The sequence below is a fragment of the Phasianus colchicus genome, chromosome 6 (genome assembly GCF_987193195.1).
Source record: "Phasianus colchicus chromosome 6, bPhaCol1.hap1.1, whole genome shotgun sequence".
Classification (NCBI taxonomy): Eukaryota; Metazoa; Chordata; class Aves; order Galliformes; family Phasianidae; genus Phasianus; species Phasianus colchicus.
The window spans coordinates 31,008,393-31,032,257 of record NC_143441.1 but is presented as its reverse complement, the minus strand read 5'-3'; the positions used below and the strand labels follow the sequence as shown (position 1 = coordinate 31,032,257).

Here is a 23,865-nt window from a genome sequence, read left to right as displayed (position 1 = left end):
GCCTTATATGGGTACGTTTTCAACCTGCCACCTCTACTTATCTCAGCAAGGGAGTGATCAAGTCACAGCTGAGATCCGCAGACTTTACAGGTAGGCACAAAGCAGTTGCTTTTGGTTTTGTTTTGGCCAACTCTATCTGCAGGATCTACCCCCATTTCCTCCACAGTCTGTGATTGGTTTCTTGTAGGGAAGGAAAGACTTTGCCCGGCTGACACCCAATGCTCGCTGTACACCCTGTACTACTGTCCCTTCCTTGGTTATAAGCAAGAGATCAACACAGGTGAGTTTTTCTAGTTTACCACCTCTGCTGATCTTCTCTGCTGATCTTCTACTGAATGTGCGTTTAATTTTTAAAGGGCTGTGCCAGGAGTACTGTGCACAGTCAGACTTTGCAGCCGGCTGATAGACCCAGTGCTGCACTGACAGGTGCACAGAGATCTCACCGGTAAAGGATGTGTCTTTGGGGAGTAGTGAAAGCTTTCCTTTGGTCGTTCACCGTGCTGTCTGCAGTTGGTTCTCCTTTTGGAGCTGATAGTCACTCATTGTTTTGTGGCGTTTTGGAAGGTGGGAAATACCAGGAGAAAAGAACCCAGCACCGACAATGGCCAGTGGGAATGAAAGGTTTGAGTCAAAGAGATGCAACAGGACAGAACAAATCACACACAAACGAAGGAATGAAGACCTCCTGACGTTCTACCTGCGTCATCAGGATGCACTAACAAGTCCCTGTGCAAGCCACCAAAGCAACATTTTCACTCTGCCATGTTCTGACGCTATGAGGAGAGGTAACTGGAGAATGCTGTATGCAGATTCCCGTAATGTGGGAGATAAGTGTTCTCAAGGAATGCATTGCTGACCAACAGGATAGGGTATCTTTACACTCTTTCATAGTGGCCTGCTGAAATCTAGGTTTGGGAAGAAGAGGTTTCCAAATTCTGCTTATATGTTTCAGATTCATTGCCACAAGCTGCCTTACAGCATGAGTTTATCAGAGTATGATCTTTATCAGAAAGAAAGTGATCGTTGACTGTAGCAGATATTACTCACATGGAAAATGATTTCTATTGGTGTCACCTGGGGAATTATTTGTGTTAAGAAATGAATCAGTGATGCTGAACAGGAGGGAGTGATGCTCTTCAGTAAAGAGGTGGGTACAAGGACCATGAACACACGTGGTGCAGGGACGCAGCTGGAACTTCTGACACAGCTTTGTCCCCAGGAAATCCTGAGTGCAATACTGCCTCTGTCTTCTCCCTCAAAAAAGCTTCAGAAGCTCTTGAAGCAACCCATATTGTGGTATGGAAAGAAACGGATGCTTGGGTTTACTCTTCTGAGTCAGATAGAGAGCTGGTGCCCAGGACTATGTGCTTTTTTTGCATTTCAGATGAAAGCCACCTCTTTGTCCACAGCTGGGTTCCAGTTATATTTATTCTTCATTAAACAGACATCCAAGTGCTTCAGAGGTTCATCAGGAAGTGCGAGCCCCGTGGAGTTGTTGTTACCAAAGAAGAAGTTGTTATTGTCAGTGAAGACACTGATGTTTGCAAACAAACATCACCAAAGAACCTCAGCAAAGCTACAACCCTAATGGAAGAGCACAGGGTAGAAGCAGGAAGCAGAGGCTGCCCAGAATCCCGTAGCACAGACCTTGGAGGGCCTCCAGGAGTCAGGCCACGATCACAGCCTCCAGCTCCGAGAGACCAAAGGGAACCAAAGGATTTGGATCTTCCCCCCGATGGTAAGTGGAACTGCATGGGTAAGGGTGAGAGAACTGCCAAATACAGTGTTCTGTTGTCAGTGGTCTGAGTTACTTCCATAATTCTGTGAGATGTGTATGGGTAGCTAAGACGTACCAATTCCATCTGTGTAAATAACAGATTTAAATTGATCTTGGTTGTATCATCTTTCTAATCCAGAACAGTTAGCAGCAGGCAGAACAACAAGATTATGTTTATACAGATTTTTGTTCTCACTACTGTAGGGCCATTAAGGCCCTTTGTTAATCATTATATATACAATATCAGCAACCGCAATAAATGTGATCTTTGTTCCACGTAGAACGTGCTTGGTAAAGATGGAGACTAAAGTCTGCATTACCTCAAAGCACGGTGAGGAGCAAATCCCTGTGCTGCCGGGCTGATGTCTGCACCCAGGCTGTGTCCAGATGGGGGCTGCTGCAGGCTGTGCAGGAATGCAAATGCAGCATAGAAGCAGCCCATTTCTGAGTGACCAGTCAGCACTGGGTATACAGTGAAAGTAAACAAGGGGCCTATAAGGCTGTTGCAGAGCTATTGGTTAAGCATCAGCCCTGCTAAAGAAATAGAAAGTGGCAGTGCACCCTGCAGCTGTAGCCGTGGAGTGAAACACCCACCCACTGGCAGTGCCCCTTGGCATCCCACAGCTCTGACAGGACTTTTGATGGCTTCCCCTGGGGAATTCTTGACAAACAAGCAAAGCAGGAACATTTCACTCTTTCACCACATATTCTTGGGGTAGCATAGTTTTACTCTCAAGTTCTGTTGCATTGTTGAAATGATTGAAGTAACATTGTCTACATGGTCTCTTCAGATTTCAGCAAGAAGGTCTATGGGCTGGCAGCCACTTATCTCATGGTAGCAGTGGGATTTCTAGGCTGGTAAGTTCAGGCTCTGTTCAGTCACTCTCACAGCAACATCTCTGTGGTTAAGCTAATTGGCTGCCTGGGTCTGGGAGGTGCTACTCCCTAGGTGCTAACAAGGGAAGTTGCAGGTAATGAGATTCTCTACAGCTGTGGAATACAACTCAGCCCTGATGCATTTAAATGATTCCATGATCCCTCAGCTCTTCATCAGAGTACACGTTCTCCAGAGCCTGCTCAGGGGTTTGGAGTGACTCTGCAGCTAAAAGATGGAAACCCATAAGTCCAAGTTGTTGCAGGATTATGCTTAGTGGTTGAAAATGGAAAATAGGAGAAATTGCTTTATGCCCAAATGCAATGGAAGCCCACCTGCTGGGGTGAGCTTATCCCTGAGGCTCTTGCAACCCCATGGATATGCTGCAATGTGCTTTGCGGTCTTGTAGGATGTTCTAACTCCTGCTGTGTCTTTTGCAGGTCCAGGCTACGGCTCCAGCTGGGGAACTATTACTGGCTATCCCTCACTTTTGTGTAAGTACCCAGAATGACATGCCAGGCTTCAAGTTCAGGTAAATACTATAGTTATAGAATCACAGAATTGTTTGAATTGGAAGGGACCTTTAAAGATCATCTAATCCAATTCCCCTGCAATGAACAGGGACACCTACAGCTCAATCAGAATGCTCAGATCCTGATCTACCCCTGACCTCCAGGGACGGGGCATCTACCATCTCTTGGGCAGCCTATGCCAGCGCCTCACCACCCTTATTGTAAGGGACCTTTTCCTTATATCCAGCCTATATCTCAGTATCCATTCTAAATCTCAAAAAATTTGTATGAATGACCTCTGCTCACTGTGCTCAGGGGCTGAAAGGACCTAGAAAAAGCAGAAAGTAAAGCCTCTGGGCATGCTGATATACTGCTTACCAAAAAGCTGCTAGGCATGAATTACGTGACGAACAGCATGGCCTTTGTGTTCTCCCCCTGGGTGCAGCCTTGTGACACAAATTTGCAGACCTTCAGAGATGCTCACTTAGGTGAGTTAGAGGTAAAAAAAAATCTTTTCTGATATCCACACAAATATACAACAAATATCTGAGGAAAAAAAATTATTTACTTGATTTGCAAGTATATAACACTGCTCTGTTTCAACCAGTACAGCCTGTGTAATTGAGACTCCATTTCAATAATACAAAAATACTTTGGAAAAAATCATTGAATATTTATTGGATGGATGAGCACATGGAAATCTGAATGCTTTGCTGTCAGTATTAAAACTGTTACCACTTATTTGCTGTCTTTATTGGAACTATCACTCACTACAAATGTTTTCTTTGTTTTTTTTCTCTGTAACCAGGATTTGCATTGCTCTTATCCTCCTGAGCTCTGCAGCCAGCCAAGTGGGTTCCGTGAATGCCTTGTACAGCTTGACAGTGGTAAGCCTAGTGCTGAACTCTACGATTTTTCCTCATCAAGTTCTTTCACATCTCATCAATTGATACAATATTTAAAATTCTCCTCAGCAAGAAATGTCATCTAAAAAAATCTGTCTACATTGTATCTATCATGGAATTTTTTTCCCATTCTGTGAGGCAAATGTTCTCGATAATATTGATTTCCAACGATTGCCAAAAGGATTATTTTCTCTGTGCAGGAAGACAGAGGTGAGATGAGTGTGATTTTCTTTATTTTTTTTTGTCTTTGTAGACAGCAATTGGAAGTGCAGTGCTTGGAATTATTTCAGAGTAAGTCCTTCAAGCATTTTTCTTTCACTACCTTACCTTCTACTGGAGCACAGTGAGATAACAGGTTGTCTCTTGTGTTCTAGCTCCTATCAGTCAGTGACAGTATTGTTAGTTGGAGGAATAACTGCAGCTGCAACCCTGTTACTGTATTTATTTGCTCGGAAGACAAATGTAAGTATTAACAACATTCTAGGTAACTACAAGTAATCTAAGTTGTTGTGATATTAATGACAGTTTTATATCTGTTTTGACTTTTGGAGTTGCTCAATTTCTGCAAGCTTTGTATGCAACTCAAAAACTAGCAAAGTAGAAAGAAACAGAACTGAGCAGTTTGTGCTGGAGGCTGTGATGCTCATAGGACCAAATCTCACTCTTCCTGTCCCAGCTTTGCTCTTCTCTCTACATGTTCCCTATACTTAAAATGAGAGAATTCAGAATTTATATCCAGAATGTGCTGTATTTAAGGGGTTTAACTCATGATTACATTACCACTTACCTGTTTCTTGGAAATGAAGTCAGAAATGCTGACGAGTATCAGTGGGAAGGCAGCAGGAGCTGGAAATCAGGTTAAGAGATTAACAAAAGCAGAACAAGAATCTGGTTTATGGAAATACTCAGTTTATTAATAGACCAACAAGAGGAGCAAAAGCTTAAGTCAAGTTAGCAGCAGTAGTCTCTGGGTTTGTCTTTATGCATACCACTGATGTTAGTTCATTAATAAACATCCTTGCACAGTATGTATTGTTTTGATTCAAAGACGTGCTGGCTAATTGCAGCTAAAATATCCTCACTGTTCTTTGTGTCCCCAGAAACCCCTGATGAACCTCACCATATGGAACAGTTCAAGCATCCTGTGGGTTGCTGGGGCAATTGCCTGTGTCATTATAAACTCATATGTAAGTACCTTACTGGATGTGTGCTTGTTGGATGCACTGACATGAGTCAGTCTGTGCCCTGCAGTGCCTGTAACTACTTCATAGAATTACAGAATCACCAAGGTTGGAAAAGACCTTGTTGGCCTCTTCTCTCATGTAACCAATGATAGAAGGGTAGAAGGGGAGATTTAGGCTGGATGTTAGGAAATACTACTTCTCTGAAAGAGTGGTCAAGCACTGAAATGGGCTTCCCAGGGAGGTGGTGGAGTCACCGACCCTGGAGGAGTTCAAGGAACAGTTGGATTTTGTGTTGAGGGACATGGTTTAGTGGGAACTATTGGTGATAGGTGGATGGTTGGACTGGATGATCTTGAAGGTCTTTTCCAACCTTGGTGATTCTGTGACCTCCGAAATCATCCAGTCCAAGTGTCCATCTATTGCTGATATTTCTCCACTAAACCACATCCCTCAGTACAACATATGAATGTTTCTTGAACACCTCTAGGGTCGGTGACTCCATCACCTCCTCCCAGGACAGCCCATTCCAGCACCTGACAGCTCTTTCATAGAGGTAATTCTTCCTAACATCCAACCTGAATCTTCCCTGGCACAACTTGAGGCCATTTGGTCTGGCTGCAGTATATCAGCCACTTTTCTAAAAAGGTTAACCTTTAATCATCTGATGTGTAGACATGGCCTGTAGATTATCCCATATAATAAACTACTGAGTTTTGCTTCTTCCCAATCCGATGAACAAGCATAGCTAGGCATGTGACAGAAGTAGAATCACACCTGTTTGAGGTTAACTGCTCCATCATGTTGTTTTTGTTTTCATTGTGTGGCCTTTCTTGGATTCAGCTGGAGGTGCAAATGCACTGATGAAATCATTTTTACATGATTCTGACTCTTTTTTTTTCCACTCTTCCTCACAGAAGTTCCAGGCTTTGTATGCTCTGTTTGGAATTCTGTTCTTTGCTACTGTAAGTATGACATCAATACTGCTTTTTCCATCAGTAAGTCACTGCTTTGCATGAGCTCTTGATGAAGCTCTCAAATCCCACTCCCTGGTGCTGCAGTTTGTCCCCTCTCTGTGCACGCTGTGTGACACGGGGGTGCTGAGAGCTGCAGCCTGCAGCAAACCCCTTCTCCAATGAACTGGGTGAGGCAAATAGCAAGCTGCACTTCTTACCTGCCAGAATCAGGAAATATTTGGCTTAGCTGCTGAAGCACACAAATGATCTCCAGACTATACTTGTATCTCCCTGCTGGTAGTGAGATGGCCAAGAAACATTTCTTGTATGTATACAGGGGCTGAAGAAGCAGTCTGCTTCTTGGCTGTAGTGATAGGAATGCATGTCTTCTACATGTTTTTCTCTATTTCGGGTTCCAAGCATCCATTGTCTACAAGTAATTTTGAAGTCCTGAGAGTCGAACAGCCTTTTGTCCCTGCTGGAGAAGAGTTAAAAGACTACTTATCATTAATAGGGGATGGCAATTATTTTCTGAAAGAATCCTCTTGCTGTAAATCAGACATTAACAGTTTTCTATATTGTCCGTTTTATGTAGCAATTTCTTGCCAAATAAAACAGATGGTGAGTGAGTACTTCTCTTTTGATGTAATTTGCAGAAATTCCAAAATGCAGAACTGAACATAAGTGCTGTTTTCTTCCCTCTTCTTACAAGGATCTAACAAGGACAGTGACTGAGCTCCACAGTAAGCCCGTGGAAATGCAGCACTCCGTGGACCACACTGAGGCAGCACAAGGACTTTTCATACCCGTTGCTATGATCTTCTTCTTTACTTTGCTATTAGTTGGTTGAACACGTGGCAAAGCCAAATATTTTGGCTGCCTTCAACTATCAGCAAAGTGCCACTTTTAACTAAAGTGAAGTACATGACTACTCACTGAGGCATTCTGGCAAGGTGGCTGTGGAATGTATTTTCATGTAATGGTATTTCTATGGATGAAAAAATTCTTAAGATAGTGTAGAAGTGTATTAATGAGAGAGTGAGCACAACGTACCAAGCTCATCTGTGAAATATTTTCCTCACTGATGAGATGGTCCCAGTGCAAAGCTTAGGTCCAGGCCCCTTGATCAATGAACTATGTTGCATTTATTGTCAGAATTGCGCCCCAGTGAGAAGTTATAGACTGCAGAGAAGAGGGGAGATGTGTGAGGGGATAATGATGGTTACAGTGAATATCTTTTCAAGGACTGTCATTTGTACTTCTGGATGCTTGGTAATTTGATAGAGCAGCAAACAGGAAGCTCAACAAAGTGAGGAGGAGAGCAAAAGCCAGGAGTGATGTAATCTTAGGATTAACTGCTGCAACATGCTGAGCATGGGCACACATCTCATATAACTCATGTAGTGAGTTATTTAAAAATTTGAGATTTAACCCTGTGTTGCATTATACTGCTGTTTTTGGAGCATTACAGGCATTTGGAATATCTTAACTATTGACAGTATCTCTTAAATACATTTTTGTCAGCTACAAAAGTTTAGGAGAACTTAAATAACACCTGATTCAGTACTTGCACTCTTCTCATTAAAATATGCAGTTTAAAATATCCACTACCTCTAGTCATCTGCATAATTTTTACCAGTCTGTTCAAAACTTTATAATCCACCATCCAAGTATATATGTAAGACTTCTTGCTTTTCACTGATGCTTAATACACTTTAAATTGAATAAAGCTGGAGGCAGTGCTTAACAAGGGCAAATTTCAGAGTATCTAAGAGTTCCAGTGTCTTCAAATTCCATTCAACAGGCCTGCTTGCATGACTAGAAATGCCAAGTCACAGCAAAGTGAGACTGTTATGCAATATTGCAGCCAAAAATACTTAGTAACATAATCCTTCAGTAAACATAAGCGTGCTAAATTTCATCAGTCATTAAATGCACAGATGAGTTTAAAAAACGAGTATATTTTTTGGCTGGGAGGCAATCCTCTTGGGGGGTGTTTGAAGGTGTGCCGGAAGAATCTTTTTCTGGGCTGCGTGAAGAGTCTGCAGTAGGAGATGTGTTGTTTACAACTGGTCTGGTATCATCAGCATGCAGCATTTGCTGAAGTCTCTCAATACCTATCAAAGGGAAAACACAGTTCAATTCAAGCTTTTCTTATCCAGTAGAAATGGTGAAAACAGAAGGGAAAGGTCAACTGGACACAGACTGCTCAGAGATGCTGTGTAACCTCTGTTTTTAGACAGTCCCAAAACTTGATTAAAGAATGCTCTGAGCACCTGGCCCCACTCTCAGCAGGAAGTTGACATAGTTGACCCAAGATTTCCCCCCCAACCTACATTTTTTTGTTACCCCATACACTTCCTTTACTTCACAGAAATCCCTTTGGCCAGTAATATATATAGCATTTGTTCAAGATATTACATATTTTAGTGCATAAAGAATGGGTAAATTTTTCATATCTCACATATGAAGTACGTACAGATTAGGGGTGCTGTGGAATACCAATATGATACAACAGCTAATTTTCAAGAAGAAGCAGTGACTTCCAACATAGAAAAAACAATTCTTAAGATGCAATTCCACAAACTTGAAAGGTCTGACATAATCCAAGAGTAGTGCTCAGTAAGCAATGCTCTGGGCTGTTCTAGTATTTCTCAGTTCATACAAGGGCTAATAATGCCCTCGCAAGCTGAGAGGGAATAGGTAGATTTGAACACATTATTTGTAATGCTAATGTTTTCCAAAGCTTGCATGCTACTACATGATGTATTAAAAGTAAAACCAACTTACATAAATAAATCTTATCCACAGAATCAGAGAAAACCAATCGAAACCATCCAGGTTCATGACAATAAAAAGCTTTTCCAGGACTAATCAGGAGTTTCTTATCAAGGAGCTTCTGCCATAGTTCGAGTTCAGCTTCAAATGTCTGTGACTTTAAGAACTAAAAAAAGAAAATAAATTATTATTAAAGACTGAACAAATACACAGACTGAAAGGGTTTTCTATGACCTGATATAAAAGCACTTAACAACATGCAACATGTAATTTTCACATTTTCAGCTTCTACATTCCCACTACTTCAAAGCTCTTACATACTTTTCTGAAGTCTGCCCACACAAAGAGTCCTCCCGAACTTTTCAGCACAGGTATACCAATGTCTGCAAGTCCATCCACAAGAAGATTCTGTGCTTCCTTAAGTCTCTTCTTGTTGGTGGGAAAAAACACATTATCCAACCAATCTATCAAATCAAGACAAATAAAATTCTATTTATTTCCACCTGTAATGGAAAAAACAAACAAACAAACAAACAACAACAAAAAAAACCCAGCTCACTGGAACATTTCTAGTGGGGCTAACCTCTGTCCTTAAGGACTTGAGTGAGAATGTGCTGAACAGGTCCAGGACAGCTGTGGAAGACAGCTAGTTGATTGACAGCTTTCTGAATTTCATGATTTCTGGTGTACAGTACCCCAACTCTGATTCCACTCATACCAAAATCCTTGGAGGACAAAAAGAAGATGGAGAGGAGCAATTTTTACTTTATGCTGTTCTTTACCCAGCCACCAAGTTTAGAATCATTCTGATGTAAAGGAAAATAAATCTCCAAAAAGGTATGTTACCACATCAGCTGCTTGATCAAATAAATGTTCCTGCTCTGCAAAAATAACCTTTGATAACACAGTAAAACATTTGATAACACAGCAGGCAGTGGAGTGGGCTGCCCAGGGATGTGGTGGCATCACTGTCCCTGGAGGTGTTCAAGAAACATTCAGATGTTGTACTGAGGGACATGGTTTAGTGGGCAATATTGGTGATAGGTGGATGGTTGGAGTGGATGATATTGGAGGTCTTTTCCAACTTTGGTGACTATATGATGAAGAATAAAAAATATTGAGAACGGATGAGTAACTCCAAAAATTAAGTTTGGCATTGTCATGAGTGCCTACTAAAGTACATGTTCTGCAACAGTCATTGTTCAGAAGTATTTCTAAAAGCTACACAAGTATGCAATAGTATATATATATTAAAGTCAACTTTTGCTGAGTCCCTATGCAGAAAACCATATGGTTTGGTGTACAAGACATGAAATCCTAAATTCTATTATTGCAAGTCACCAACTCGATGGAAAGCAAAATCTATCGATGAAATTATTATCAGCCTATCTCTTGCATTATTACTGATGAAAGAATTCTTAATATTAATGAAAAAAGCCTTTACCTCCTCATTGAGCATTAACAGAAAGGAAGTCATTAACCAAGCAGAGAATGAAAGACCAAGACCAACAAATTTAGGATAAAAAGCATAGAGTAACATCAAAACTGACCTATTGCCATTTCTAGGGTCATTTTAAGGTACAATGCAGGGACTGCTCCATCCCCAAAGAAACAAATACAAACAGATAGTATAATGTCCACTCAATAAAGGACTGCAGAACAAACAAGTGGCTATGAAAATTTCTGCTCATTACATTAACTGGAAACATCTAACTTATCTTCTGGAGCACACTTGGCCAAATGCAGTCCCAAGAACAGTAGGAAACAATCAGTAACTTCTGAACAACTGTGAGACAGGAGAGGCAGAGGGAGAAGGAGATGGTGAAGGAAAATGTGAAGGCAACATGCTGGCAAAGCAGCACAAAATAACACAACCCGGTTAAAAGTTCTACACTGCTCTGCATTAACTCAGTTTTGAAGCCTTTTGTGTTTCTCAGATAAACTAGTAATATTTTGTGTACCTTTAGTTGTAGGCAAGAATAATGAAAGACAGACCAGTGGCTTTACCAAGGTTGCTTTCGAGGCCAACAACTAAAACAGGCTTGGCTCATACCCTTGGCAGTCTCCACTGTACCCCATTATACCCCTGTTCCAATCAGCCATCAGTTTATTGCTCCCTCCAAGAGAAGAAAAGACAAAATGCTACAGATCTGAACTGTGCTTATATGCATAATCTTCCACTGTAATTTCCCCCAGCAAATGTAGCAACCATGGCTGTATAAATAAGCATTAACTGTTTCTGTTAAGTAGATCCCTAATTAAGCTGCTGAAAATAATGAATTCTAGACTGCCAAGGGAGAAAGTAATAAATAAAGAGAAGCTCAGTTTGTTATCTGTAATACAAATTATGTCAGAATAGTTCAAATAAGTTTTGTGGTGAAATATCTTAAAACACAAAGATAATATTTTGACTTACCTTGCTAAAACCCCACATAAAATGTGTCCGTTCGAGATCTGGTAAACTGAATGAGAAAAGAAAATAAGAATTGTTGCTATAAATGAACAAGTTGTGCAGGTTTACAAAAATGATTAAATATGTAAAATTATAATTCATTTTCAGTGAAATTAGCATATAAACTTTTCAAGTGGCATGGATTTCTTCAGAGAACTTGTAACAAAATACATGTAGTATTCTAGGAGGCAGAGACATAAAATAACAGAAAAGGACTTCCAGTAAGATGTAACAGACCAGTTACATTTCCCAGATTCCCGCTGCACAGTCAGTGCTCACACCTATATTAGAACAAAAGCAGTATTTCCATAAGGGATGCAAAATGCATCTTGTACTCAACAGAGAACAACTCTTTGCTCCACTCTGCTGTGTTTCAGACTGGGGAAGGCAGAGGTGAACATTTCAAGTCATGTATTTACACGATTTGGTACAGTCAAACAGAATACTCCATTGTAGACTACTGAAGAAGATGCTATTTTCTCCTTTGTGTAACTTTGTGTAATAAGGCTAAGCCTGGCTAAGCCTGGAAATTTCCACCTTCAGCCTAATAAAGCTGGGTGAACTTCCACAGTAACAACATTTTTTCAGGCATTATTTATAGCTTATGATCTTGTGTGGTTGAGACAACAACCAGTGGCTCACTGTTTGGTTATACTTGGATGGACTTGGAAATTTCCTATCAGTGAGATATTTATGCAGTTAAGACCATACTTCTGGAGAAAGAAGTTCTACTAGTCAGATAGCAATAGGTTCAAGCATTCCTGAAGAATTACTCTTTCTATCGCCTGCCAGAGGACACGAAGTGCCCAATAGCACACTAGTCAGGAAAGAGACTCATTGTAGCAGGTAACTTGCTCACCTTCAGGAAATTCACGACCATTAAAATGAGAAAGATGAAGGGCTCTGTCAGTTTATGATTACCATTACTATGCCATGCACATTAGCTACAACCAAGTGATCTGTTCATGTCAGTCTAGAAGCATCTCTAGTATTAACAAGTCTCATAGACGCAAAGACTTGGATATGAATTAGTTAGAAATGTACTGGTTATACTATACAGAAGGTTTTTTAAAAAAGGCATAGTTTCCATTTTGGATTAAATATCTTAAGTATCTTAACCCATGCTAAGGAATCACACTTACCTATCTAAGCTAAGAACACTGGTGAAGGTGGTATCATCATAAACAGACAGCATGTAGATTTCATCCATTATTACATGCAATTCATGTCTGTGTATAAAACATAGAGGCACTGTAATATACTTAAAATGAATTTATTTCCACATATACATATTTATATATAATCTTAACTACTACATGGCAAAGTACCCATAATAGCATGCCTATTTGCTATTATATTCACCATATTGATTTTACACATAGAAATCAGAAGATTTTTTTTTAAATAATCCCAACAGTATTTCATTTCAAAACAAACTGTTGGATCTCAGAGAGATCCCAGTTTATTTTCATGTTCCCAGAAAAGCCAAGCACAAAGGATAGTTACATAAAAGCCAAGCTCAAGTCCCTGCATGCCACCTCCTCAGAACAGGCACAAAGGACAGGAGATAACAAAGGTGATTTTTCTTCATTGCTATATTGCATAATGGAAAACTGGATACCAAACAAATAGTGCCAGGGCTCAAACCTGTGTGCAAACTCAAGGCATTCCTTCAGTAACTGCGCTGGGTAAATATCCCCTAAGGGGTTGTTAGGGTTGATGAGGACTAATACTCTCACTCTGATGCCCTGAAAAAAGAAAAACCAGCAGTGGGAGACAGCAGTGACACCAAACTGAAGTTGGAGGATGCAGCAAGAGCAGACCGTTCCCTTCCATGAAAAGCTGGCTTTCAGAAATCACTGAATTATACCTGGTATATATTAGTATGCAGATTAAACTGCAGATTTTGTTTCTTTATTCATCCTGTGAAATGCCAAGATCACTCCAAAAGGTATGTTATTGAATGAAAATCAGGTTTATGCTGAATTGAAACACCCACTGACCCCAACAGGCAAGATTACGATGTTGGGGGGATGAACAGAGGTCCTACAGAGACACTTCCAAACAAATCTGATTGCAAGCAGGCAAACAGTTAATGGCTGCATCAGAAACTTTCAAGATTTTAAATGCACCAGCATGAGGAATTACCTTATTACTTCATGTTTGGAATAAACTTAAATCAGTACTTTTTGTTTCAGCACATTTAAGCTTTAGAAAAACGGACACTGCACATTCTCAGTCCATCCTGGCCCTCTCTGAAGGAGATCATTTGCATTAAGCATCTCCAGAGAACTCCAGGAAATTAAATTAGGTGGAAGCACCAATACGTGCTTTCCCCTCCCTAAGCAATTTGCTGAAATTTAATGGTTTCTTGTTCAGCTCTTGCTCACAGTAAGAGATTTCAGCTTATTGCCTTTGAGTCCGAACACAGTAAAAAATTAATGGGAAACGATGCAAATACTAAGCCCAAAGCGTGCTTGGCATATCTGACACATATTAAGCAGAAGATGCTGAGGCATTCATGTTCACAGGAGCAGCTGCTGAGGGATGGCAGATTCACAACTGCTCTTCTAGTCTGCTTACTACCTTGCACGTATCCAAACAGATGTTTGCAATGTTATCCACGAGATCAGTTTCAGCTCTAGGATCACACACCTGTGCCCTATGACCCCACACCTTGTCTGGGCAGTCTGTGTCACATAAGCATGGTGCTCACACCCTGCCCAGCAAGGAGGGTTGGTGGGCAGCTGCACACTCAGTCCCACACAGACTGGCAGAGGCACTGGCTGATGACAAAGATGTACAGATGGTGTCTAAACATAGGCACTGTGCTGACGAAGCAGTTGGGTAAATAGGAGAGCTTTGACATGTCTTACATTAAAAAAAAAAAAAAAAAAAAGCTATACACACATCCATGTGTATGCAAAATATCCACTTTTTTTAATATGTGACCTTACTATAAGTGACCCTACTTGTGCCTATCTGTGGTATCTGTTGTTAAACCTTATTTTCTATCCTAGAAAAGGACACAACAAATTTGTGTTAGTCTTCTGTACCACTACCCTCACCACATCTTTGATAAAAATGTGTTACTACTCATCCTATGCTTCCTCTGCTGGATTCTATCAAGGAAGAGCACAAAGGCTAAGTGCATTTGTAGTTTTCCAAGAAGTCTGTGGACCATAAATACCAAGACACTAAGAATAGGAAACATTTGATCCTGAAACACTGGTGAGCACTGTTTTGTGGGCACTCAGAAAACCAAGCATTTCTACAAACAAGAACAGTTCCAAAGACAAAGAGGGAAAAAAATATATATATTTAACAATATGATAAATAATATCCCCATTTATACAATCCTGATCAGAATAAAACAACTCAAAATGCTAAGAATTTTGATCTAATGACATTTCCTAAATCCTGCAAAAATTATATATTTTCCAAGGAGCCACCCTAGTGGAAGAAAAGTCCTGTGCCAAACCTCCTTACCCCACCAAGCTCCCAGTGACATCGTGGTACAGCAGATTCTGTCCTCTTTGCTCCAGAAGAGCCCTCCTCAGAAGCACATTCAACAAGTTCCTTTAATTAACTACACACGTCATTACAGTAACATATTCTGTCTTTTTAGGATCTGAACAACAGCTGCGTTACTATACTTTGAGTTCCATTACCAAGCAAGAGACTTAGTCTTGAAAGACAAATTAAGATCTATTATTCATAAAACAGAGTGAGGAGTTTCTCTGCATTTTGCTACATTGCCCAGATTACAGAAACAAATGCAATCCTTGTTGCTAGAGCTGGACCCCCCCCTCCCCTGCTCCAGAATATCTGCATGGATGAAGATACACAAATGGTTTGATATCAAGAGCATGTGCAACTTAAAAAAAAAAAAAAAACATAAGGAAAATCTGAAAATCAGAAGACACTGCTACTGCTACCTGCTTTTTAGCTCTCTGTAGTGCAGCTTCTAATTTTTCAGCTGTTAACTGGAAAGGGTGAGTTTCTTCATTAGTCACCTACAGGAGAAAAACAATCTGCGAGAACAAAGGAGGAAACACTCCCACCCAGTGAAAAACATACTCGATGCTGGCTCTTAAATAAGTTAAACAAACTACAGTTTCTGATGGCACTGCTTCAAGGAGGGAAGAATACTGCTAAAGTATATGAACAGTATATGAACATGTCTTTACCTCACTGGACAAGGGCACATGCACGGGCTGCAGTCCACCATATAGCCACATTTTTGAATTTATGCCACCATAGTGAGGAGCTGGAATAAGATATCCATCTGAAAGTATTTAGAAAAATGAAAAAGAAAAGTTGAAGTTTCTCATGAGGAATCACTTTGCTAAGACATTAGTAAACTGAACTACCAGTCGAGGAATTTGACATATGATTTCATCTCAAAGGGTTCACTACAGCCTAAACCAATATTCAAACTAAGTTGAAAATTTTGTACTTGTCAGTCAATCTGAATTCCACCCAGTCCTCTTCCCTAGCATTTTCAATAGTAGATGTGTATCAAGTCATATAAGTAAAAGGGAATGGACCTAGTCAACTCACTCTGTTACTTATTTTAATAAAATAGAGACAAACAACTATCTTGCTCACAACATTTTGTCAATGTGCTCTTAATTTTTCAACAGGAACTACTGCAAACCTTAAGTACTTCTCCCTGGCCGACAAAGTGCTAAACTGCAGCAAGGAATCCTGCTTGCACTGTGGAACTTCTTCCCCTCCTGCTTTTTTATTTCTGTGAGAAGCCCCGGGTTGGTGCTTCCCTGCCAAAACCCCATGTGACAGGGTTTCAGAGAGGACAGTGTACTTCCTTTCCTCCTACTAAAGAAGGGGAGAAAGGAGTTTGTCTGTCTTCAGGCAAAAGAGCTTCTGTTACAGCTTTGTAAATGCAAAAAATCTGAACATATTAAAGTAGGACATGGGTATGAGTAGCCTGGAGTAAACATTTTCTTTGCCATTTTAAACAAAACTGATTTCACAGCCTCTTTACCACCATGTGCTGAAGTCATCCTGCACACCTTCCCACTCCAATGGGTGCCCATGGATGTTGCTCACATTTGCTCCAGGAATTCCCTTGGCTGAAAATCCCTCTCTTGCTACAGATCCATTCCCTTTTCCCAAATTTCCTTCCCCAGCCTACCTTCTCTCTGTGTGCCGCCCTCTCCAGATTCTGTGTGGTTCCCATCTCTTTTTCTCATCACTCTTCAAAGTTCACTTTGCATTACCTTTATACCCTTCCTCTTGCTATACTGCTCCTCCCAAAAGCCCTATAGATTATGTTCCAGAAAGCGGCTGGCCTGCTGATACCTCAAATGTTTTCCAACCTTATAGAAATAATCGGAGGCATTAGTTCAACGATACTTTGCTAGGAACAAAGAAATGCTATGCCCATGCTATACTTCATCCAGGTATAAGGAAAGCAAGCTGTCATTAAGACACAATGCTATCATGTTCAATTTTAACTTGTAAATAGAATCATAGAATCATTTGAGTTGCAAAGGGCCCTTAAAGGTCATCTAGTTCAACTTTCCTGCAATAAGCAAGGACACCAACAGCTACATCAGGTTGCTCAGATGTCCAGTGTGATCTTGACCATCTCCAGCGATGGGGCATCCACCACCTCTCCAGGCAACCTGTTCCAGTGCCTCACCACCCTGACTGTAAAAAAACTTCCTCCTCATATCCAATCAAAACCTCCCCTCTTTTAGTTTGAAACCATTTCCCCTTGTTCTATCACCACAGATCCTGCTAAAGTGACTGTCCCCTTCTTTCTTACAGCCACCCTGCAGATACTGTCAGACCACTCTCAGGTCTCCCTGGAGCACTGATAAATGCTTCAAACAAAAAGCATTCAGGTTTTTACTCACCACCAGGGTCACACAGCACAGTTGACAGAGTGGCAAAAACTGCACAGCAGCCATTCATGACAGTGATCTGAAAAAAGCAGAACAAATGCTCCTTAACAGAGACACCACGACCTCTGTGGTTTAAATTCAAAACAGAAGAGTGAGGAAGCCACACGACCACAACTATCATACAAAGTGCTTGACTGTCACTCATTGACCAGTTTCTCAAACGGAAAATTGACACTACTAAGGCTTCTGTAGATCTATATAGATTGTATATAGAATCACAGAACATCCCAAGTTGGAAGGGACCCACAAGGGTAATCAAATCCAACTCCTGGCTCCACACAGCATCATCCAAAATCAAATCACATATCTGAGAGCGCTGTCCAAACAGTCATGGAACTCCAGCAGCCTGGGGCTGCACCCACTGCCCTGCGCAGCCCGTTCCGTGCCCACCACCCTCTGGTGCAGACCCTTTCCCTGACCCCCAGCTGCCCCCCCCCGACACAGCTCCATGCTGTTCCCTCAGGCCCCGTTGCTGTCACACAGAGCAGAGCTCAGTGCTTACCCCTCTGCTCCCTTTGAGGAGCTGCAGCTGCCATGAGGCCTCTCCTCAGCTCCTGTGCTCTGGGCTGACACACAACCCTCCTGCAGTATCCTGCTGACATTTGTGTTCAGATCTACTTACCTTTTATCAGTTCAAGAAAAAATAAACTGCAGACATAAGGCAATTTTCTTACATGTTCTGGTCTAAGTTCTTTTGCGGCTCTGGCATAGTCAGTCAGAAATTTGGCAATTTCTTCTCTGAAGCTAAAATACAGAATTAGAGTCAGCGATGCAACTACATATTTCTCAGAAGAAAAAGCACAAAAGATGCATAGAAAAATGAAGTTTACAAAAAGAAGAAAAAAGAACAATCACACAATTCTGTTAAGAAAGCCTTGAAGAGTTTTTACTTCCTACAGCTTAAACAATATAATTTCCTCAGATAAACAGAGAGCTACATTTTGTGAGATACAAAGCACACGGAAGACATCTGCAGCCTTGAGCAGCAGTGGCTGTGACTCAGCTGTTATTTCTGCACAGTGGGAAAGCAAGAAAATAAACTCACTTGAGCCAAAGTGGAGCATTTTTAGAGGGAGCACCAGGATGTGGGCACCAGAAGCAGTGGGACCTGGTGAATGACGGCTCCAAGCGAGCTCCCAGGCATGGTGAAGGCTGCTCCACTGTTCTTCAGGAGCAGTACTCAGGCCTGGCAGCCCACATTGCTCCCGTTCACCCCTCACTAAGTCTGGGATGAGCCCTCCCAGAACTCATCCACCCTCAGCTCTGAAGAACTGCCCATGCACACGTCTTGCACCCAGCCAGACTTTGCCAGTTTTTAGCACTGTAAGGATGGAAAAAACAACAGAACAAAAAGCCAGGCAAGCAAAAGCACATCCACAAGCAGCTGCCATTAACACACCCATCCTTCAGGCTCACCAGGAGAATGAAGCCACACAGTGCAACTCAAGAGCATGGAGCTCAAGCGGGGACAGAGAGGGGAAGATGAACTTCTTACCTCCTCACACCCTGCGTGTCAGAATACTGGAAGAGATCGGGCTGCAGGCAGTCCATGTCAGGCCGTGTGAGCTGGAGACATGAGAGAGAGACACTATAGAACATGGAGTAATTGGGATCTTCTGCTCTGCTGTACCATACTTTTTTGGTTTTAGTTGTTCAATAACAATAAGGAAATGGAGAATATAAAAAAATAATTAGATAAAGTTCTATGATTTGCACTTCTCTTTTTTAAAATACTAGAAACAGCATTAAGACATCAAAACAAAGGAAAAAAAGAATGAAGGAATTACTTATTGCTTTGCTCCATCATACACTCAATCCCACATAGATGAGAAGCAGACCAGCTGCTCACACAAGCACTGCTGAGATGTATCAAAGCCCAAACAATTCTTTCCAAATTGTTGACATCAGACGTTAATGCTAACCTTGATGAGCTTCTCAACCAGCAGAAATAACACACTATGTGCTACAGAAGAAAAGCAGCTGTGCTATCAGCAATGGCTTTCCTGCCCTCAGCACAGGTGTCCCTATGTAAACTGCCTGATATTCACAGCGGCCCCAATTTGGGTTCATTCCTATAACAATCTCCTACTGTCACCAGCTCTGCTGACCCCTCAGCTGAGCTGGACACCGGCTTTGTGCATGGTCCTCCCTCACCAGCACCACAAAGTTGCCAGCAGTTGCACTGGTGCACATCATCTCTGCATGCAAAGAACACAGGAGTTAATGTGCTCCCAACAGGTCTGGCCACAAGGTCCCAGTTTGCCAGCACCTGAGCCAGAATATCTTGTTTTCAAGCAGGTAAACTAGAATTAACAGAGCGGGAAAAAACCTTTAAAGGCTGCTCTTGGAGCCCAGACCTGAGCGTGGCAGTTCCTCAGTTGTAGCACTAGTTCTGCTCCAAGCCTGCATTCTGCACACCGAGCACTCCGTGGTCTGAGCTGTGGCTCTGCCAGCAGACATGGGGGCCCCTCGTTAGAGCACCGAGCACACGGCCCTTGCAGGAGCACGGCTGTGTCTGCGAAAATGGAGCACCTTCAGTTCTTTGTGTACGAATCCAAAGCAAAACCAAATAGGAGTTTTCAACCTGAGGTGAATTTTCATTATGTTACTTAGCACACACGACATTCACGCAGTACGTGTGATGTGCATCCTTGTGAAAGCAGTTAGCACTGTCAGCAGCCCTAGGGACGATTTTCTCCACGCTAAATTGTTACCTGGACGCTTTGAAATTGTTAGAAAACAGCAAAGGAGCCGGCAGGCCGCCACACTTACTCTCTCCTCTATCAAATCAAAACACAGCCTGTTCTCGCTGGTCCCCAGGTTCACGACGCCCTGGAAGAGACGACACTGAAGCACCAGCAGAGCGCCGTTTCCCCGCAGCCCCCGAGCCGCCGCCCTCACCTCGGGGTTGCGCTCCCGGTCGAAGGGGTCGGCGACATAGAGGGCGAAGCCGCCGTCCAGCAGCCCCGGCACGCCGGCGGCGATGCGGGCGCCGCGGGCAGACAGCGCCGGGACGGGACGCGCCGGGACGCCGCCGCCGCCGCTCATCCTCGGAGCTCCTCGACCGATGGCCCCGCCCCGGTGCTGCTTTCTGCTATCAAGCCAAGGTCACGATGTTCTAGTCAGGATTTTGGTTAAGGGCACTTTGATACAATGCTCGCGTGCTGTCAGGATAACGTGTACGTATCAAGGAATAACGTACTGAGTTTCCTGAAACTTGGCAATCATGGGGGACATGGAGATTAGCACTGGATTTTAACTGGTTTGTCTGGAAGAGTCAAATAACAGCTACACACTTGTGAGAGAGAGATACCTTCCTAATACCTTTCTACAGAAAATGCCACCAAGCCCCAACCCTGGCTGTAAGGGTGGTTCTGATCATGCTGTGCTTATGCTGGAATTGTATAATGAGACACCGACAGCATTTTATGGGTGGTTTCAAATAGTTCTAGAAAGCTGCTGCTCTCTGAAAACAATGGAGCTCACCCAGCAGCTTCACGGCCTGAAAATTTTTCTTGTACCAAACCCCTGCATCAGCATGCACTTCTCAGCTGGCCCTCCCACAAACACACACCCGCTGTGCTGCATCCTTGCCCAGGTCACTGCTGAAGACCCTTACGAGCTGTTTTTACACTTTACTGCACAGAGGAACTCCAAAATGACTCTTTCCTTTAGATTCCATTTGTCACGGAATCATTTCAGCTAATTCTAGCTATTTACACCAAAGAGTTTTGGATACAGGTGTGGGACACCACTCCTAAGAGATACAAAATCCACCACTGTTACCTGTCAGCTGCAGATACACCACTGCTGCTGCACAACGTTACTGGAAGGCACTGACTCGGGAGTCCCACAAGAGCCCCACCAGCTGCTGGAGGATACGGAGGAGGAATTGCTCACACCTGTTTCTGTTGGGCTGGCTCACAATGGTGACCTGAATGCCAGTGAAATGATGTAGCACTTCTTTACCAGCTACAATCCACAGACCAGAAGGTATTTTATCCCAGACCTCTGGTGCACCACCTAGAGAACACTGCTAGCTGTCAATCCATGCATTTTCACTTCAGGATGCCTACAGCAGATTGTCTCTTTGACCAACTCCAGGAATAGGAAAACGAAAGCATTTGTTCCCTGGGGCAAGGTTTGTACAATTCCAATCTCACTGTGTCTGTGCTCATGCAAAGGCAGAAGTAACCTGATACACGGCTTGCTAAAAACCTGAAGCAGAACTATTGTATTACTAGCGTCTCAAAACGTTGCACCTGATGCAGAACAGGGAGTTAATTAATGTTAAAGCTATTGTGTATTACAACAGTGCATGCTGAAGCTGAGGACGTTGTCTCCCTTGTGCCCAATGCAAAACACGTCACATAACCCACGCTCACCTCTCAAGCCAAAGCCACGCTAACAGATGCCCCACGCTAAGAGTGGTGTAAAAACACAGCAGCCTCTACAAACCCCACAGTGAGCTGCTCTGAGGTGTGTGGGTGAAGTGCTGCCAGCTGAGGTGCCTGAGTGGCAGCTATTACCACACTGCTCCCAGTGATGTGTCACTGAGTGAATTCCTACGTGCCAAACGGTACAAAGCATTCTTAGGACTCCTGTCTCCACTGCGCAGAGCTAATGCTCCAAATACCAGTGTAATCCATGGAGGGCATTTCCTTCTTATTCTGGTCTCTGTCAAGTTACTGCATTATTTACGATCCTATGATCACTATCTTGCCTACCTGGAAAGGCTCCCACCCTGCTGTTCAAACACCACAGGATTACAAAAGGTATTAAATGACAAACAGTCAGATCCATATGTAATCATACAGCATTGATTTCTTTTTCCCCAATTTTTATAGTAACAAGGAGTTATGAAATAAATTAGGCAAGTAAAATGATAGCTTAGATTTACTGTGAAAAAGATGAACTACGCACGGTTTCATATGATATGAACACACACACAATCACACAGCTATTGAGAAAGACAACCTAGGAAAAAAATAAATTTGTGTAATGCAAAAGTTTTGGTTTGCAATTGTATAGGAACTGCTGAGTCACGGCCTGAACCTCTGATTAATCAGCTGAGGCGAGCAATGAGTCAGCCCTGGGAGCACAGGTGAAGGCAATTCACCTGTGCTGCAGGAAGGGGTGGAGCCTGGCTCCTAGACCCATTTAAGAGCTGACTACCAGTGGGAAAGGATCTCTCTTCTGAAGATTCACTTCACTGGAGTTTCCTGACCAAGCCCATGATTACGGGTAAGCATCCTATCTATTCTCTTTGTCTTGCTTTGCCTAACTCTCTTGTTTATTTCATTATTATAGCATCTTAATATTATTTGATTATATAATATTTCTTTATACAATTTTCCTTGACTATATACCATCTTAATATTCTTTGATTATATAGCAATTATATTTTAAAACGTCTGCATTTGGGCTGGAAGAACATACTTTACTTCCCTGATGCTAAAAGACAAGGAGGGAGAAACTCTCTGTACAACATCAAGTGTAGATTATTCTATGTAAGAGCTTCTTTAGCCAAACTGAAATTCAGGATCTGTTTTAAACCTAAAACATATGTTTATGATTTGCACCTCTCCTATGAGGAAAGGTTGAGGGGACTGGGCTTGTTCAGCCTGGTGAAGAGAAGGCTCATTTGGAAGAAGATCTCATTTGGCCTTCCAGTACTTAAAGGGAGCATATAAACAGGAGGGAGAGCGGCTGTTTACCAGGGTGGATAGTGATAGGACGAAGGGGAATAGTTTTAAAGTGAGACAGGGGAGGTTTGGATTAGATATTAGGGGGAATTCTCACTCAGAGGGTGGTTACATACTAGAACAGGTTGCCCAAGGAGGTTGTGGATGCCCCATCCCTGCAGGCATTCAAGATCAGGCTGGATGGCAGCCTGGTCTGGTGGTTGGCGACCCTGCACATAGCAAGGGGTTTGAAACTACATGATCATTGTAGTCCTTTTCAACCCAGCCCATTCTATGATTCATTATGCAGGCTGTTAACTGCCACACTTAAGCTGTTGAGAATTCTAGCTGGTGATGTCCATTATGAAACATTAACGTTAACATAATCTAAGGCTCAGCTCAGACCTTTTGATTCCATTTCAGATGGTCTAGAAAATCCTTACTTTTTTTCAACTTGGAAATAGAAAAAAGTTTGTTCCCTTAAAGTTTGAAAGTTACACAGTAAATACCTTGTGGATTTTTTAATTATACAGCAGAAATTCTATTTCCCAACAAAAAACAATTACGATTTATGGCAGAAGAGCATAACAATAAACAACCCTGATACACTGGATGGTATTAGCACCCTGACTTGTGGCAAAGCAAGCCTGTCAGTTTTGATCATGAGGAATTACAAAATTCTCTCTGTATTCAGACACTGAGCCTTTCTGTAGAGCTAACTGCACTGACTAAGCCAGCCTTTAGCAGAATCAACTCACTCACATCACCTCTTTCCAGTAACTTGCTCTCGCTGTTCTGCTGTCACAACCACCA

At 42.3% G+C, this 23,865-nt stretch overlaps 2 protein-coding genes across 13 annotated transcripts; one reads left to right on the top strand and one right to left on the bottom strand.

Moving 5' to 3' along the window:
* The first annotated feature begins 176 nt into the window (after positions 1-176).
* LOC116243214 (uncharacterized) lies at positions 177-7,055 on the top strand. The gene is made up of 11 exons (XM_090142812.1): positions 177-280; positions 565-785; positions 1,445-1,738; positions 2,569-2,635; positions 3,092-3,145; positions 3,972-4,050; positions 4,322-4,359; positions 4,443-4,530; positions 5,136-5,255; positions 6,167-6,214; positions 6,918-7,055. Exons 2-11 carry the CDS (start codon positions 602-604, stop codon positions 7,053-7,055), a joined length of 1,110 nt encoding a protein of 369 aa, XP_089998938.1. The 5' UTR covers positions 177-280; positions 565-601.
* On the bottom strand, positions 7,019-22,713 carry LOC116243213 (1-aminocyclopropane-1-carboxylate synthase-like protein 1). 12 transcript variants are annotated; one of them, XM_090142803.1, is made up of 15 exons: positions 20,270-20,344; positions 20,141-20,200; positions 18,864-19,002; positions 18,414-18,689; positions 18,043-18,112; positions 17,321-17,960; positions 15,626-15,723; positions 15,374-15,451; positions 13,083-13,183; positions 12,578-12,664; positions 11,400-11,445; positions 9,567-9,708; positions 9,305-9,447; positions 8,996-9,149; positions 7,019-8,322 (listed from the first exon to the last, which is right to left on the bottom strand). In XM_090142803.1, exons 6-15 carry the CDS (start codon positions 17,592-17,594, stop codon positions 8,117-8,119), a joined length of 1,329 nt encoding a protein of 442 aa, XP_089998929.1. In that variant the 5' UTR covers positions 17,595-17,960; positions 18,043-18,112; positions 18,414-18,689; positions 18,864-19,002; positions 20,141-20,200; positions 20,270-20,344; the 3' UTR covers positions 7,019-8,116. The 12 variants fall into 12 exon arrangements, with proteins under 12 accessions (XP_089998929.1, XP_089998933.1, XP_031470207.1 ...); XM_090142807.1 differs by lacking the exon at positions 18,414-18,689 and adding an exon at positions 19,698-19,883 and having other exon boundaries at positions 17,321-17,387; positions 18,864-18,934; positions 20,270-20,323; XM_031614347.2 differs by lacking the exon at positions 18,414-18,689 and adding an exon at positions 19,726-19,883 and having other exon boundaries at positions 17,321-17,387; positions 18,864-18,934; positions 20,270-20,323.
* Between the last annotated feature and the right edge of the window lie 1,152 nt (positions 22,714-23,865).

Coding starts and splice junctions, on each gene's coding strand:
- LOC116243213 (XM_090142799.1), bottom strand. CDS start 20,416: ATGAGCGGCGGCGGCGGCGTCCCGGCGCGTCCCGTCCCGGCGCTGTCT. Junction 11,446..12,577: donor AGTGTTCTTAGCTTAGATAG/GTAAGTGTGATT, acceptor TTTCTCATTCAG/TTTACCAGATCTCGAACGGA. Junction 9,150..9,304: donor TGTGGGCAGACTTCAGAAAA/GTATGTAAGAGC, acceptor TTCTTTTTTTAG/TTCTTAAAGTCACAGACATT.
- LOC116243214 (XM_090142812.1), top strand. CDS start 602: ATGGCCAGTGGGAATGAAAGGTTTGAGTCAAAGAGATGCAACAGGACA. Junction 5,256..6,166: donor GTGTCATTATAAACTCATAT/GTAAGTACCTTA, acceptor TCTTCCTCACAG/AAGTTCCAGGCTTTGTATGC. Junction 6,215..6,917: donor GAATTCTGTTCTTTGCTACT/GTAAGTATGACA, acceptor TCTTCTTACAAG/GATCTAACAAGGACAGTGAC.